At 46.3% G+C, this 14349-nt stretch overlaps 3 protein-coding genes across 6 annotated transcripts in view; 2 read left to right on the top strand and 1 right to left on the bottom strand.

Annotated features, from left to right (window-relative positions):
- Positions 1-4038, top strand: part of LOC310846794 (sterol O-acyltransferase 1-like) — a 46607-nt gene extending 42569 nt beyond the window's left edge. For both annotated transcript variants that reach the window (XM_083743899.1, XM_083743898.1), the window contains exon 16: positions 699-4038. In XM_083743899.1, the coding sequence (XP_083600025.1) occupies positions 699-755 (57 nt within the window). In that variant the 3' untranslated portion in view covers positions 756-4038. The remainder of the gene's footprint in view (positions 1-698) is intronic.
- The window catches only part of LOC310846793 (sterol O-acyltransferase 1-like), a 161066-nt gene that overhangs the window by 87011 nt on the left and 59706 nt on the right, over positions 1-14349 (bottom strand). The gene's annotated exons all lie outside the window — the stretch shown is intronic.
- Positions 6116-14349, top strand: part of AXDND1 (axonemal dynein light chain domain containing 1) — a 42530-nt gene continuing 34296 nt past the window's right edge. Inside the window, exons 1-7 of one of the 3 annotated variants that reach the window (XM_083743803.1) lie at positions 6116-6328; positions 6370-6509; positions 7116-7287; positions 10366-10547; positions 11583-11683; positions 13659-13779; positions 14047-14132. In XM_083743803.1, coding sequence (XP_083599929.1) covers positions 7179-7287; positions 10366-10547; positions 11583-11683; positions 13659-13779; positions 14047-14132 — 599 coding nt within the window. In that variant the 5' untranslated portion in view covers positions 6116-6328; positions 6370-6509; positions 7116-7178. Of the gene's footprint in view, positions 6329-6369; positions 6510-7115; positions 7288-8914; positions 9010-10365; positions 10548-11582; positions 11684-13658; positions 13780-14046; positions 14133-14349 lie in introns of those variants that run through there. The other 2 variants (XM_083743805.1, XM_083743804.1) reach the window with 2 other exon arrangements.

Genomic DNA, 14349 nt, shown 5'->3' with positions numbered 1-14349 from the left:
ATGAATAATGTAAAGCTCTGAGTGAGTTTCTGCTCTTCTGGAGGGATGAAAGCCAAAGGTTCTTAGAGGATGGAAGGGGGCAGTAAAGAAGGGAGGGAGAGGAAGGTGATGGAAAAGAGTGAAAGGCCTTAGTGGAGCACAGTGATTTCTTCATTCTACTTGCTGTGTTCTGTTATTCAACTGCCACCTTTGGATCTCCTGGGTTCAAACAAAGAGAATTCACTACATCTTTGCCGCATTTAATATGCAGTGCCCACTACCTTTCCCTATTTAATATGTAGTGCCAAATCAGCCCACATGCATATGCATAGCCCCCTGGGGCTGGTTCTTGGACTCATAGTAGCTGGAGCCAAGTAGGATTGTAGTTTCAGGATTGCAGACAGCAGTTCTGCTTGACCTGGAAGACCTGCTATTCAGAGAGTTAAAGAGTTAAAGAAGCTGCCCTGAAGAGGGGTCTTACTGGGAAGGGCAAGCCTTCACACACACACACACACACACACACACACACACACACACCACTTCTAATTGCCTAGATTGGCTGTTGCAAGTTGGGTGGCCGCCCAGGCTTGAGAGACAGCAAAGTAAAACACTTTGGTTTCATCACTGGCATTTGTTCACATGGCTAAGGGATAACTATACAGAAGTGAAAGTGCCCAGCATTTCCTGCCTAACATTACTGTTCCTCTTGTGTTTTATAGCCCACTTTCCTTGACTATGTGAAACCGCGTTCCTGGACTTGCCATCTTAAGTTCTGACACCCTTTGGGATATCCCTCCGCGTCAAGGCCAGAAGATGCTTGTCTTTTAAACAGTGACAACAAGTTGGGCTAGTGTGTTAAAACGACTGCAGACTTTTTAAAGGGAAACTGTCTTTAGTGATGGCAAATGATGGCATCTTGTCACTCAAGGCAGCTAGGACTGCAGGTAGCTTGGCACATGGTTCTTTTCCCTTCAGCAGCTCCAACCTTGGCCATTTCCATGCTGGTCATGAAACCTACTGAAAGGTTGGTGAAGGAAGTTTTTTGCCTATTGCAAACAGTACTTTTATGTGTTACTACTTTTCTCTCTTAACTGTCTGAAATTGGCAGTATTGTGATTGGGGTTAGGCTTGCCTGTCTGACCGTAACCGTCCTTCCGAATTGCCTTTTGAAACGGGACACTTGCTCAGTATTTGTATGCATTCTTTTGCTTGTTGCTACGGCACAATATGTGATGGAGCCAGTGGCCCACAAACACTGACTTTGCTTTTTATTTACTGTCACCAGCCAACCTCATTTCCTCCCCAATCCCAAGTATAGGGAGGTGCAGGGCTATTTGCATTGGGGTGTGGAAAAGGTAAGGAGAGTGGGAGAGAGACTTGGGGTTTCTTACCTTTCCCAAACCACGGCCAAAGCGAGGGGGGCTTGAGTCTGGAGATGTGTGTTACTGGACATCCTTCTTGTTGGAGGGCCAAGTTCACTTGCCACTTGTATGTGACTTTGTGGATACCTGGTTGGAGAAGCAGTAAGATGTTTTACACCCTTTTCCGTGGAAGTACCTTAATGGAAGCATATGAGTTTTGATTCACCCACAACCTTTAATTTGCTACAACAAATAGCTGTTGAAATGTAAATTGGCCTAGGATATAAGGAATCTGCTAACTTCTGCTTTGAAGGATAATATTATTCTTATGTGTCATGAAAGGTACGTCATAATTTTTGCCTTGTTTTCAAGCTTTGTTTCCTGCCCCCCTTTTGAATAAATTTTCACTGGCTGAAGTGTACCATTTAGGTGTAGGATCTTCCTTTGGGTACTTAGCCTCTTAATAATATGAACAGTAGAGGTTGCTCTTTTCCTTACCAGGCTCACTTTGCCCTTTGGCTTCTGATCCAGTAAAACAGGCAGCATTAAATTAAGTACCACAATTAAGGTGTGACTTAAATTGCAGACATGTTGCACTGTGAGTAACTTGCATCCTCTCTGCCAAGGATGGCTATTTGCTGCTTTCTTGTTGGCAACACCACAATGCACACAGTGGCCCATGGTCCAGAAGACTTGGTGCACACGTGGGACTGTTTTCTGTACCAAAAGTGGGTGGTGTCTGCTACTAAGGGCTGTATCATTCCCATTTTAGCCAGAACCAGTGTCTTCAGGGGTTCCTGCTCTCTAGCTAAGGACTCAAGTGGACCTGATGCTGTTTATGCAATTAGTTCTTTTGAAAATAAATAGCATCTGTCGAGCCCCAATGTGGATTGGAATTGAGGCATAGGGCTGAGGAGCTTTAACAATAGGCTGCCAGTTTTGATCAGGGGGATCCCCACAGTGCTATGTGGATTAAATTTTTTATAAGCAGCGAAATGGTGGCCTTTGCTACATGTCCAGTTTTAGGTTTCTTGCATTCCTCACTGATGATTACTGCAGCGACTTGGAGGGCAAATGCAGTTTGTGTTGAAGAACCTAGAGAGTGTGTTGGCTTGAAATGATCATGCTGCTCCACTGAAAACGCTGGTTGACTTTGTGAGACAGGCTTGGGTGGGTGGTGTGCTTAGAGCTACAGAAGGAAGGACTGTGTCATTGTGAAAAACAATACCCCTATATTGCTGACTGCTCACTGTGTAGTCTATAATCTGGAGCTTTTCTCTCAGCCGCCCCAAAGTGCATTTCTGACATGTTCTAAGAGTGCAAAGGAGTGGGGGGGGGGGGCTGTGTACTAGCGTAGGCACATAGGGGAAATGCAGTTTTTTGTGTTCTTGAGATGCTGTCCTTTGTATTGTCCTAAATTTGGTGCCCTAGTAAATTCTAGGTGCTGGCGGCTTTTCTCATGTCATCTAACTGCAGCAAAAAATAAAAAGAAACTTAATTCTGATTTATACTGCAGAAAACAGTTTACGTGATAAGTGTGCTAATTTTAATCAGTACTTTGATATGACCCAAGTGTATTGCCATTTAGCTAAGCCATGTGTTCCAGGTTTATTTGACTAAGGTGGGTGTGCCATAGATAATTTTTGTGGATTTTGGGGGAAGTGCCACCTGGACTGAATATTGTGAACAGTAGTTTCAAGATGCCAAACGTCAAGTACAGTATTTAATCTAGTTCAAAACTTTAAAAATTCACTGAAACAGTAGCCACTTTGGGAGAAAGATGAGGAAATATGAGCATCTGAATTTGGATCAACACCCTGTGTAAACTCTGAAGGAGTCTGATAAGTACCCTTAACAAACACACTGCTTTTAGAGGCTACTCACTTGCAGGTTCTAGATAGGGGTGTGAGGGAGATTTCTGTTCCTAGAACATTACAAACTATATGTGCAGATTGTAGTATTGCTAAATCAGTGTTAACATGGTAGACTCATCCATTCCAAAAAGTTTTTTGCTTTTGTTTTTAAATTGTCTATGATGGCACTGTAATTGTCATTATAAGATGGCCGGGATCCACCCAATTAATTTTCATCACATTATGTCCTTTTCTGCTGCTTGTTTAAAAAGACCCCCCCCCAAAAAAAACCTCCATCTTCAGAATCTAATTTGAGAATTTTATCAAATAAATCCTGTTGTCTTTGGGAAATACGTGTACTTTTTTCTAAGGGGGACGTGTGGGAAGATCAGTATACTAATTGTAATCAACCTCATGCTTTGGGACTGAATCTGTGAATGTAAACTGAATGGGCACAACATGGTTGCAAATCTCTTGCGAATGATCTACACAACTGATTGTAACCTCTGCAAAGAGGCATCCTGTTAACCTGGAAGGTGCTGGATTGCAAGGCTGTAGTTTTCCTCTTTCTCAGAGTGAGCAATGGAAAAATTTTCTTGCACAGATGGTGGTGAGAAGAGGACAAACTGTACCTGACCCTGGAATGGCCTTACCAAGCCTCACTTGCATCTTTTCTAATATGGAGAACATTGTGGGTCAGGGAAGGTGGTTGATGGAGGGATATAGAAATGTTAACCGATTCCAAAATGTATCAAACTGTCTGTTGTGACCTATTCTGTTACTTGCAAGGGATTATGTGATCTATACTGTACTACAGAAATTGAAATATATTTTGCTATCCATGACACTTGTCTGCCTGCATTCATTCCAGCCTTGATGTACTGCACCTAGACAACGAACTGGTTGAAAGTGTGGTACAGTGGTAACTCGGGTTACATACGCTTCAGGTTACAGACACTTCAGGTTACAGACCCGCTGACCCAGAAATAGTAGCTTGGGTTAAGAACTTTTGCTTCAGGATGAGAACAGAAATTGAGTGGGGACGGCGCGGCAGCAGTGAGAGGCCCCATTAGCTAAAGTGGTGTCAGGTGAAGAACAGTTTCAGCTTAAGAATGGACCTCTGGAACGAATTAAGTACATAACCAGAGGTACCACTGTATTCTCCCTTCTATGTTTTTGTTTTATGGTGTATTTTGTATTCTCATTTTGTATTTTTCTGCTGTGAACCGCCCTGGGATTTTGGGATGAAGGGTCAGCTACAAATCTAAATCATCATCATCATGATCATCTATGCGCATCTGTGGTGTGCATTGAGACATGGAGTGTGTCTGTTCAGTGTGCTAGTCCAGCAGGGCTTCAGCCATTAACATTTAGTCTCCCCTTCAGTTTTCTCTTTCTCTGCTCCCCTCCCCAGACACTCCGCATTCTATGCCCACCGGGGTGCTGCCTTGAATAAAATATTGGGGGGTGGGGGGTGGGAGGTAAGCCCCATGCTTCAAAACTGATCACATGATGTGGTGCACGCACACTATGCGTAGGCTCCTATGATGCCCACTGAACAGGCTGAGTTTGCCCTACTATGATTCCACTTTTCCAGGCAGAAGTGATAGATGCTTTTATATGTAACCCATCTAAGGGGCCATCTGGATTCCTAGCAGAACCTAGCATGAAGAGTAGGCCTTTATAAACCAGTCACCTATTATCCCTAAATGGGAGGTTGGGGGTGGGCTATGGTGAAAAGGGTTAAAGATAACACGCTGATAATTTTTGCAGGTTTCAAGGGTGAGGTGAATAGCAGAGATCAGGGCAAAACCCTGGCGTGTCCTCCGGTGTTGCTATCCCTACACTGCAGTTTGGGGGACAGGGTGGGGCAGAGCCCTGGAGGACCCAGCAATACCCTGTGTTTTTATCCCTATTGCGCTTGGAGGGCAGGAGGGGCCCACAAGCAACCCGGGTCATGCTCTCTGCCTTGTCAAATGCAGGGAAGGGGCAAGACCGGGCCTTTTTCCTGCTGGAACTCCCCAGAACTCAGTTCTGGCACCTCTCCAAGGCATAGCTGTCAACTTTTCCCTTTTCTTGCGAGGAATCCTATTCGGAATAAGGGAATTTCCCTTAAAAATCGGGAAACGTTGGCAGCTATGCTCCAAGGGGCACCATGGCCAATTCTAAGGGAACGAAGAAGGCGATCCTGGCCAGTTCCGGCAGCTCTCTTTCCAGAAAAATATTCCTGGGCAAGACTCACATAATTACAAGTGGCAGACATCAAGACTGGCATCTGCTCGATCTTAGTAAAAGCAACCACAACTGCTCAACAGGCAGGTCTCAGGGAAGATTTTCCACTGCATGCTGCAGTTATGGCATCACCCCCTCATAAATCAGGGGGCCGCAGGCGAGTGTGGGGTTGTGACCTGGAGTAGGGTAAGGCGTGGGGCTGCAGCGGGAGCGATCTCCAGCCCCTCCCATCCGCCTTCCTGAAGTCGCCCCTCGGCTGTCAGCTGCATTCACAGCCACGGGCTCTGCTGACCGGCAAGGGGACACAAAGCACTTTCTCAATTGGGTTTTACTATTCGTGCCATGGCTGTCCACTTTCCCCTTTATTTTAAGGGAAATCCCCTTATTCCGAATAGGATTCCTCGCAAGAAAAGGCAAAAGCTGGCAGCTCTGCTTCGAATCTAAAAGGGACCCCTCCCTCCCTCTGGGCGCATGTCCTTTGCCCGGAAGGGGAGGCGGACACGTCACTGCCCCTCCCTTCCTTCTCTCTCTTGGGGCGCAAGCGCGGCGGACCGGCCTTCTCTGGCGCGCATGCTCCGTTGCTTCTTAGGGCAAGGACCCTCCCCGGCTCCCACCGCCGTTGTCAAGGCGTCTAACTCGGTGCCTTAAAACAAAACCACCTTTCTAAAACGGGGCGCGTGAGAGAGAAGCGGGCGGATAGCGGGGATGAAAGCAGGGAGCGCCTGGCGCAAGTTCTGGGCGGAAGCGGCCTCTGCCCTGTCAGGCGCTGCGAGGGACGCCTGTCGGAGGCGCGCGCGGTTCCCATGGCAACAGACGCCGAGGGGAAGCGCGCGGAGAGAGGTAAAGGGAGCCGCCGCTTCGCCTCCGCTTCTCCCCCCGAGATGCTGCCGGGCGGGGAGGGGGGCGAGGCCAGTTCCCGGCGAGGCTTCTAGTCCTCATGGAAGGGGGCGAGGGGAGGGAGAAGGGGAGCTGCCCGGGAGGCCATTCACACGTGCGCGCTTCCCCCTCAGGACAGCGGGGTCGCCATGCAGCAGCGGGCGGACTGACCCTCCGGCAGCCCCGAGGCCGCGAAGCTTCTGCGGAGGTGAGAGCGCAGACTGGGGATCAGGACCGGATCCAGAGCACGTCTGAAGGCAGCAGACCAGCCGAAGGGAGTGCGGAACCAGGGGCGGGGGGCCAGACTCCCGACTCCGCTCAGCCCTGGCCAGGGATGAGGGGAGAGGCAGTCCCACAGCTTCCCCATCCCTGGCAGAAGGAAAGGTGCCGTCTTGGGAAACGGGGCTCTGCGGGTTCTACTTGGTTGTATTTTAAAAGCAAAACACAGAGCACTAAAATAGAAACAAAACAGTCCCACCAAATGTCCTCACAGGTATTCCCTATTCTTCAGTGCTCCCTCCCAAATCTACTGACCATTTCAAAACAGATACATGTATCTTAAGACAGTATTCATGCCTCTCTCTACTCAGTTTTACAGGGAAAAGGTGGTCTGCCGTATATCTTGACGGCAAGTGACTCTCTACTGCAGGAGTCCAACTTCTTCCTTGTAAATGGGTTAACAGCCACAGATGGAGCAGCTTACAATTTATATCCTTTCCCCCAGGCTAACATACCTTCTTAAACCAAGGCTGAAATCGAATCACGTCCATCACAGTCATACTGTCTATCTATGTGGGTTATATATCCCTTCCAGATATATGCAACAGCCAACAATCTGTGAGTCAGTGAGCAAGCCAGCCAAAATCAACATTTCAGCATGTCTGCAAACAAAGGACTCACTCCAGTGCCGCCATCTACTTCAAAGCAAGAAAACAAAAAACTGAGAGATGCTTCTTCCTTAGTATCTGTCAGCAAGGATAGTAACGGTAAATCTTGCAGCAGGTTGTTCAGTAACATATAGCTGCAGCCAGGGTTGAGTTTTGTTGCCTCTGTCTGCAGTGTTTAGATTCCTGAAAGTACTGTGATATATTTGTAGGAGTAGGACCGTTTCTGTTTGGTTCAGTTCAAGCACATTTTGGGCCTAACAAGGTATGTGGTTGTTGCCATCCGAGTGCATGGGGAGAACAGGTCCTACAGGAGTGTATCAGAGACAAGGAAGTAGGACATGTGGGCATCAGGTTAAGAAGAAGTGGTTGGACCTGAAGCCCTTGTGTCTGCTGTTTGTTACTGCCTATAGCAGGAATATCAATTCTTCCACCTCTTCTATAGGTATCTTCTAATATGCCTCTTTACATATGGTTGCTTATCATTTAAAGAAGTGGCTTTCCAGTAATTAAGATAACTGGAGGAGAAAATGTCTAACTAAGGCTATCTTCCCTTGGTTTTGTATGTAGTCCTAAACCTTTGGTGAGTCCATCATCACTATAAAATCCTGTCCATGCCATGGATTAAGTGAGGAAACTAGCCCTGCTGCAGACTTAAAAATCAAATTATAATATTTTAGCATTGATAGAGGAGGAGTTAAGCAACCCTGAACTTTTAGGGGGGGGGGCATAATTCTTGAAATGCCAAGTTGGTGTTGAAACCAGGAATGGTTAAACTCATATTTAACACTTTTAAAAATAATTGTTTTAAAAACCAATTCTTCATTAGTGGCAGGGTGCTCATTTGTTAAAGAATTTAAAAACCCTTAGAATGAAACACACGGTCACAAAATGTTGCAGGCATCGGGGAGGCCAATCTGTTGCTTGCTGTTAGTGTGGGTTAAAGGTGCTATGTAATAAGTGACCTTTAGAGTCTGGTAAGCATGTTCCACACATCACTATTTCTTTATAACAAAAATTATATACCACGCTGTCATCTAAAAATATTGAAGCAGTTTACAGAAATAAAACAAAACTGCAGATGGATGCAGTGCTTGAGGTGGAGTCACAAAGCAATGAATGCTGAGGAAATACAGAGTTTCTAGAATAAAATTGCTTCATTGAGAAAAACCACACAAATTTTGCAGATTAAAAACTGATATAATTTGGGGAAGGGCTGTAGCTAGGTAGAGAATCTGCCCTGCATGCAGAAGAACCCAGGCTCACTCCCTCCATCTCCCTGGCAATGCCACCTGCCTGAAATCCTGGAGAGCTGCTGCCAGTCTGAGAAAACAGTATCAGCTAGATGGGCCACTGGATCTGACTTAGTAAAGATACCTTCCTATGTCCCTATGATAGGCTTGAAAAACTCTCAGTCTCCACTGGTCCCATATCAAATTATTTTCCTCTAAATCTTGAGTGATTTTTCTCTCCCCCTGTTTCATTTGATAGTCTGGGATTTTATAAGGGTCTGCCTTACTTGCACCTTAGCATTTCTCAGTAGGAATGAGCAAAAAGGCAAAAAATCTTGAGAAGAGTGATGTACTTTCAGGCTGTGTTTGTGTGTGATGGTTTAACTAAAATCATGATTGCGTGTGAACTAGGAGCCAGTGGTTACTAGCTCAAAAACCTTGTGTGAATTAATATCTGTGCTATGGATTTGCTGTTATTGTTCTGTCTCTGCATGGAGATCCATCGTTTCACAAAGACTTGGATGGGTTGTAAGTTACAGGCACACACAGAGAAGATTGGTCAACAAGGAGAGAGGAGTAATGGGAAGAGCAGGTGGTGCTCAAAATAAATAAAATAAAATCCCCATTTGCTTCCATCATTCTTGCTCTCTGCTTCCCTGTCAACCTCTCACCCATCCTTCTCCCGTATAGCTAGGAGTCAGTGTGCCTTCTGAGCCAGCTGCAGTTACACCTGCTGCCATGTTGGTTTCCGCACTTTCCTCAGAATTTCTTCTGTGGAAACCAAGAGGGCAGCGGGCAGCCCTGGCATTTGCTCCACCATTCCCTGCCAGCTTATCAGGCAGCATTGGGAAGGGTGCCTTTCTTCTTATCTAAAAAGCACAGACAGTTTGGCAGCAGGTGTGCTGCTGAGCCTGCATTGCTTGGCTGGAGCCAGTTCGGGTGATGCTTAGCTGAACAGAGAATCTACTGCTGCACAGCATTTTGAAATGGGGAAAATAAACAAAAAGGAATCCTTTCCTCAGAACACCTGGCAACTTGTGGTGGTGTTGGGAGAGTACAGAATGATGACAGTGGCAAAGAAGAGGGGACAGTTGTGCACTGCCAATGGAGCATGGGCGGCACTTTGCCCGGGTCCTCTCAGTCCTGCCACATGGCTCTTTTCAGTGCATAGATGTTGCAGTTTGATCAAAGAACAGAAATTAAAAACATATCACAATGTATCTCTCATGTGAGTCTTTGAGTCCTCCAAGCACCTTTTAAAAATTCTGAGTAGCGTGTACCTGTAAAGCAGAGCTTTCCAAACTTTTCATGTTGGTGACACATTTTTTAGACGTGCACCATTTCATGACACAGTAATTCAGTTTTACTAGCAAACCAGAGGTTAAACTGACCCCTTTCCAGCCCGGGGAGGAGCGCTGGGACTGTTTGCATGACACACTACAACTGACACACTAACGTGTTGCGACACACAGTTTGGGAAGCTCTGTGGTAAATTAAGAACTCTGCGAATGTAACATGGCCGTAGCCAGGATTTATTTTAGGTTGGCAGTCTTTATGTGGGGGGCAGGTAGAACTGAGTTATCTGTGATGCCATTGTTCAGTTAGTTAAGTATATTTATTTATTTACTTGATTTGGGGGTGCAGTTGCACTCCCCTGCACCCCCTGGCTACGCCCATGGTATGTAAGTGGATATTTTCTCTGTTTCTGTTGCTTCTTTCCTCCTTTAGCAATGCTCCTACTAAACAGTTAGGGGCTTCTGTAACTTTATTCAAGGGCCAGTTTATATTAGGGATTAATACGGATTTTTAATGTTATTCTTGAGTACTAACATGAAATGTGTGTGACAGAATTGTCAGCTTTAATGGGTTTTTTTTGGGGGGGTAGAGATAATCTGCTGCCACCACCAAATATTAACAGTTACTCTTGTTGTTTCTTTCTTTTTTCTAGAACTCCCTCAGTTAAGAGACAAGTCAGCTGCATTAGACAGTTCAAAGCCTCTTCCCACATCTTTGCAGCGTGATTTCATCCCAGAAGAGATCTTTGTTGCACTGACCTCTGCTGCCAACCCAATCCCCTGTCCCAATGTTTTAAGACCCCCCAAGAAAACAAAAAGTATAAAAGACTTTCAGGTGCATAAGTTCATTTCCAGTCTACGAATATTTGCTTTTTAAATACAAAATTTGCCACAAAACCCACTTGCTATAGATGTCTGCTGGTGACTGCGAATTATGCCAGGTGCACATAGACACCAGTATTTTAGGACAACGCTTTGCAAGAGGGAGCGTTATTTGGAACATGGCGTCATGAGAAATGCTTCAGAACCTGAAGTTCACTGAATGGTGGGGGAGGCAAGAGACAGTAGTTGGGCCAAAGAACTGGCACTGTCAGGCAACTTAGAGTTTTATTAAAGAGATTTTAGTACTTCAGCTTTTGTTGCTTATCCTACATATCACAAACTACTTTCAGCAACAGAAACTTTTGAGATTGGTTCACTAAGAAACAAATAAACATGCTTTGGGCATGTTGTATAAATAAAGAGGTAAAGGTAAAGGGACCCCTGACCATTAGGTCCAGTCGTGACCGACTCTGGGGTTGCGCGCTCATCTCGCTCTATAGGCTGAGGGAGCCGGCGTTTGTCCGCAGACAGTTTCCGGGTCATGTGGCCAGCATGACTAAGCCGCTTCTGGTGAACCAGAGCAGCACACGGAAACGCCGTTTACCTTCCCGCCGGAGTGGTACCTATTTATCAACTTGCACTTTGACGTGCTTTTGAACTGCTAGGTTGGCAGGAGCAGGGACCGAGCAACGGGAGCTCACCCCGTCGCGGGGATTCGAACCGCCGACCTTCTGATCAGCAAGTCCTAGGCTCTGTGGTTTAACCCACAGCGCCACCCGCGTCCCTATAAATAAGGAACCCATCCCTTTATCGCATCTGTCTTTTGCATGTTCTCCTTCCTGTTTTTGATGTATATTTCACATGCATCTCTCGCCAGCTCATAAAAAGACTTCAGCTAAGACTTAGAAGAAACAGCTGACAGGGTCTCACTGCTATGTGCTTTTGTGTGTAATGTGTCATTAGGCTTATCAGTATTGGAGATGTAGTCTTTGCTTACCACCTGATCCCGAAGAACCTCTTGAACTAGTCTTTTCTGTTCACTCTTCAGGGGTGCATTCGTACTACTGATGGGGTCTGGCAACATCCTGTACGCAGAAACAAGTTTCGATATCTGATAGAGCATCCGATTTGCCTCACAGGAGCTGGAAGGTAATAGAATGGAATTAATAGGCCCCTGGCACGTCACATGCCTCTTTGCAATAACCAGTAGCAGTGCTAGGATTTGGGAGCCACAGTGCAAGGGTGATGGAGAGTGCTACGGAAACCTCCATTAAGTATGTTACACATGAGTGGCTAACCCGAGGTGATGGTGTGTTTGGAGATGAGCAGGAATGCCCATGAACCTAGCTATGACCTTAGAGCAGCTTTTGCTAACTTATCACCCTCCTGATGTTGTTGGATGCAACCCCTATCAGGCCCAGCCAGTTCTGCTGGTGATCAGGGATGATGGGAGTTGTACTCCAAAACGTAGGAGGGCACCCGGCTGGGGAAGACTGGCCTAGAGTCTGCACTTCGGCCTGTTCCCTCATGCTGCTGCCTGCACCCACAGAGCCAAACCATTCCAGTGCACGGGAGGCTGTATATGTTGCTCAGCATTCAGCAATCTGGCTCTGTTTCACACATAGGTTTAACTTGTGGCGCACTTGGCAAAAGCGGTGGCCACCACTGTTTGAAAACCAGCCCTTTCAAGACCCTCCTTGTCAACACATTGCTCCATTTTAACTCAGGGATAGGGGGAACCATGAAGGAGTTTGCCTTCCGCTGAGAGTAATCCGCTAGAGGGTAGATGTTGGTGGTTGGTAGACCAAAAGTGGCTGGGAGCAGAGGCAAGAAACAGGCAGGTCTTTTCTCTTTCTTTTTCTGTCATCCCCTTTCTCTTTCTCCACCTCTTCCCATTAAGCAATCTGTTGCTCTTGGAAAAGATCTGAACTGATTGGTTGCAGTGCACTTCCTCCCTCTTTTCCATTGTACTGTCCGTTTTGAGACCACCACCATGATTTCCCTCCTCCTTGCCAGAGTTCTCAACTGATCACTTGCAGAGTCTGCTTCCCCCCTCTCTCTCCCATCACTCCATCTGGCTCCCTGCCCCATTTCTCCTGCAGGATGTCTCTGAATACCAGTCACCAGGGAACAATAACATGAGAGGACTGTTGTACTCATAACTTGCATGTGGTCTTTCCATAAGCATTTGATTGGCACACCTTTTGGGGTTCATTTCAGGCCGCAAAATGTTTTGGGCCAGCATTGGTAATAGCCAGGGGTTATTGGATAACAATAACCCCTGGCTATTACCTTCCGGGTCATGTGGCCAGCGTGACTAAGCCGCTTCTGGCAAACCAGAGCAGCGCACGGAAACGCCATTTACCTTCCGCCGGAGCGGTACCTATTTATCTACTTGCACTTTGACGTGCTTTTGAACTGCTGGGTTGGCAGGAGCAGGGACCAAGCAAGGGGAGCTCACCCTGTCGCAGGGATTCGAACCGCCGACCTTCTGATCGGCAAGTCCTAGGCTCTGTGGTTTAGACCACAACGCTACCTGCATTCTATTCTATTCTGCCTTGGTCAGATCCCACCTGGAGTACTGTGTCTACAACTTAAGAAGGCTATTGACAAGCTGGAATGTGTGCAGATGAGAGCAACCGAGATAATCAAGGGTCTGGAAGCCAAGCTTTATGAGGAACAATTGAGGGAGTTGGGTATGTTTAGCCTGGAGAAGAGGAGACTGAGAGGAGATATGATAGCCATCTTCAAATATCTAAAGGGCTGTCACATGGGTAGTACCTGAACCAATGGCTTCAAGTTACAAGAAAGGAGATTCTGACTACATCAGAAAGAACTCATGGACTCTTCCAACTCTACAATTCTATGATTCTGTGTTATATGAAGGTGGCTAACCGTAATCAGGGTACTCAGGGATAATGGGAAGATTGTAGCTGCAGCAAGGGTTTTGAGGCAGAACACTCTGGCAGAAAGTGGTAGACACACTATTGGGTTGAAATGGCAAAGGATTTGCCTTTGGATCAGATACTTAGTGAATTCTTGATAACCAGAAGAGAGGTGGCGGCTGCACAATGGACCAATTGCACCTTCATAACTGAGTGATAGTTTTCTTTGTGTTTTTAAGGGATGTCTCTTTTCTGTATGACCTCGCTGCTGAGAAAGAGGCAAAGAATCCTCCCCCAACTCCTGTCTCTCACAAAACCTCAACAAATTTGCAGCAGCAGGAACCCACTGCAACTAAACTTGTGAGTTGAATCTGACTCTGTATCGAGAAACTGTGATAACTTTAAACACAGGAATCAGCTTTTACAAATTCTTTCAGAATGTTGAGAGACAAGATGGACTTTGAGCTGAGCATTGACTAGAGTGTTCTGAATTTCCCCCCCACCCAGCATAATATTTTAAATCTGGAATGAGCAGTGGGAATTGAAAATGAGGACTTTACCATTTTTGTGTGCCATGGTTTTCTAAGCTTGCTAAATTCACTCCTTTTCTGTCTGTTCTGTCTTTAGCCAGCAGGTATAGCAGACAGTCTTGTTCCAGAGGAATTTCATATTCTAAAGAACAGAGGTGTCCTGCGCTTGGAGTATTATGATGAGTGAGTGTTCCTGCACTTCTTTTAGTTGCTCCTGCGTTGCATCCAGGAGTGACTCACTTGGCTAATAATAGCCTCCCAGCAGTGGACCTGCTACTGCTTACTCGGAGGGAACAGGTGAGGCAGTGGTGAGGCTGTGCCTGTGTACCAGCTGAAGCTCCAGGTCGGTTCCACCGCCTTGCCTTGCCCCTCCATGTCCTGGTGAGCAGCAGCGACTCAG

This window comes from Podarcis gaigeae (assembly GCF_964106915.1).
Source record: "Podarcis gaigeae genome assembly, chromosome: 6".
In the NCBI taxonomy this organism is placed as follows: domain Eukaryota; kingdom Metazoa; phylum Chordata; class Lepidosauria; order Squamata; family Lacertidae; genus Podarcis; species Podarcis gaigeae.
The sequence above is the reverse complement of the archived record's forward strand: the minus strand, read 5'-3'. Positions and strand labels throughout refer to the sequence as shown.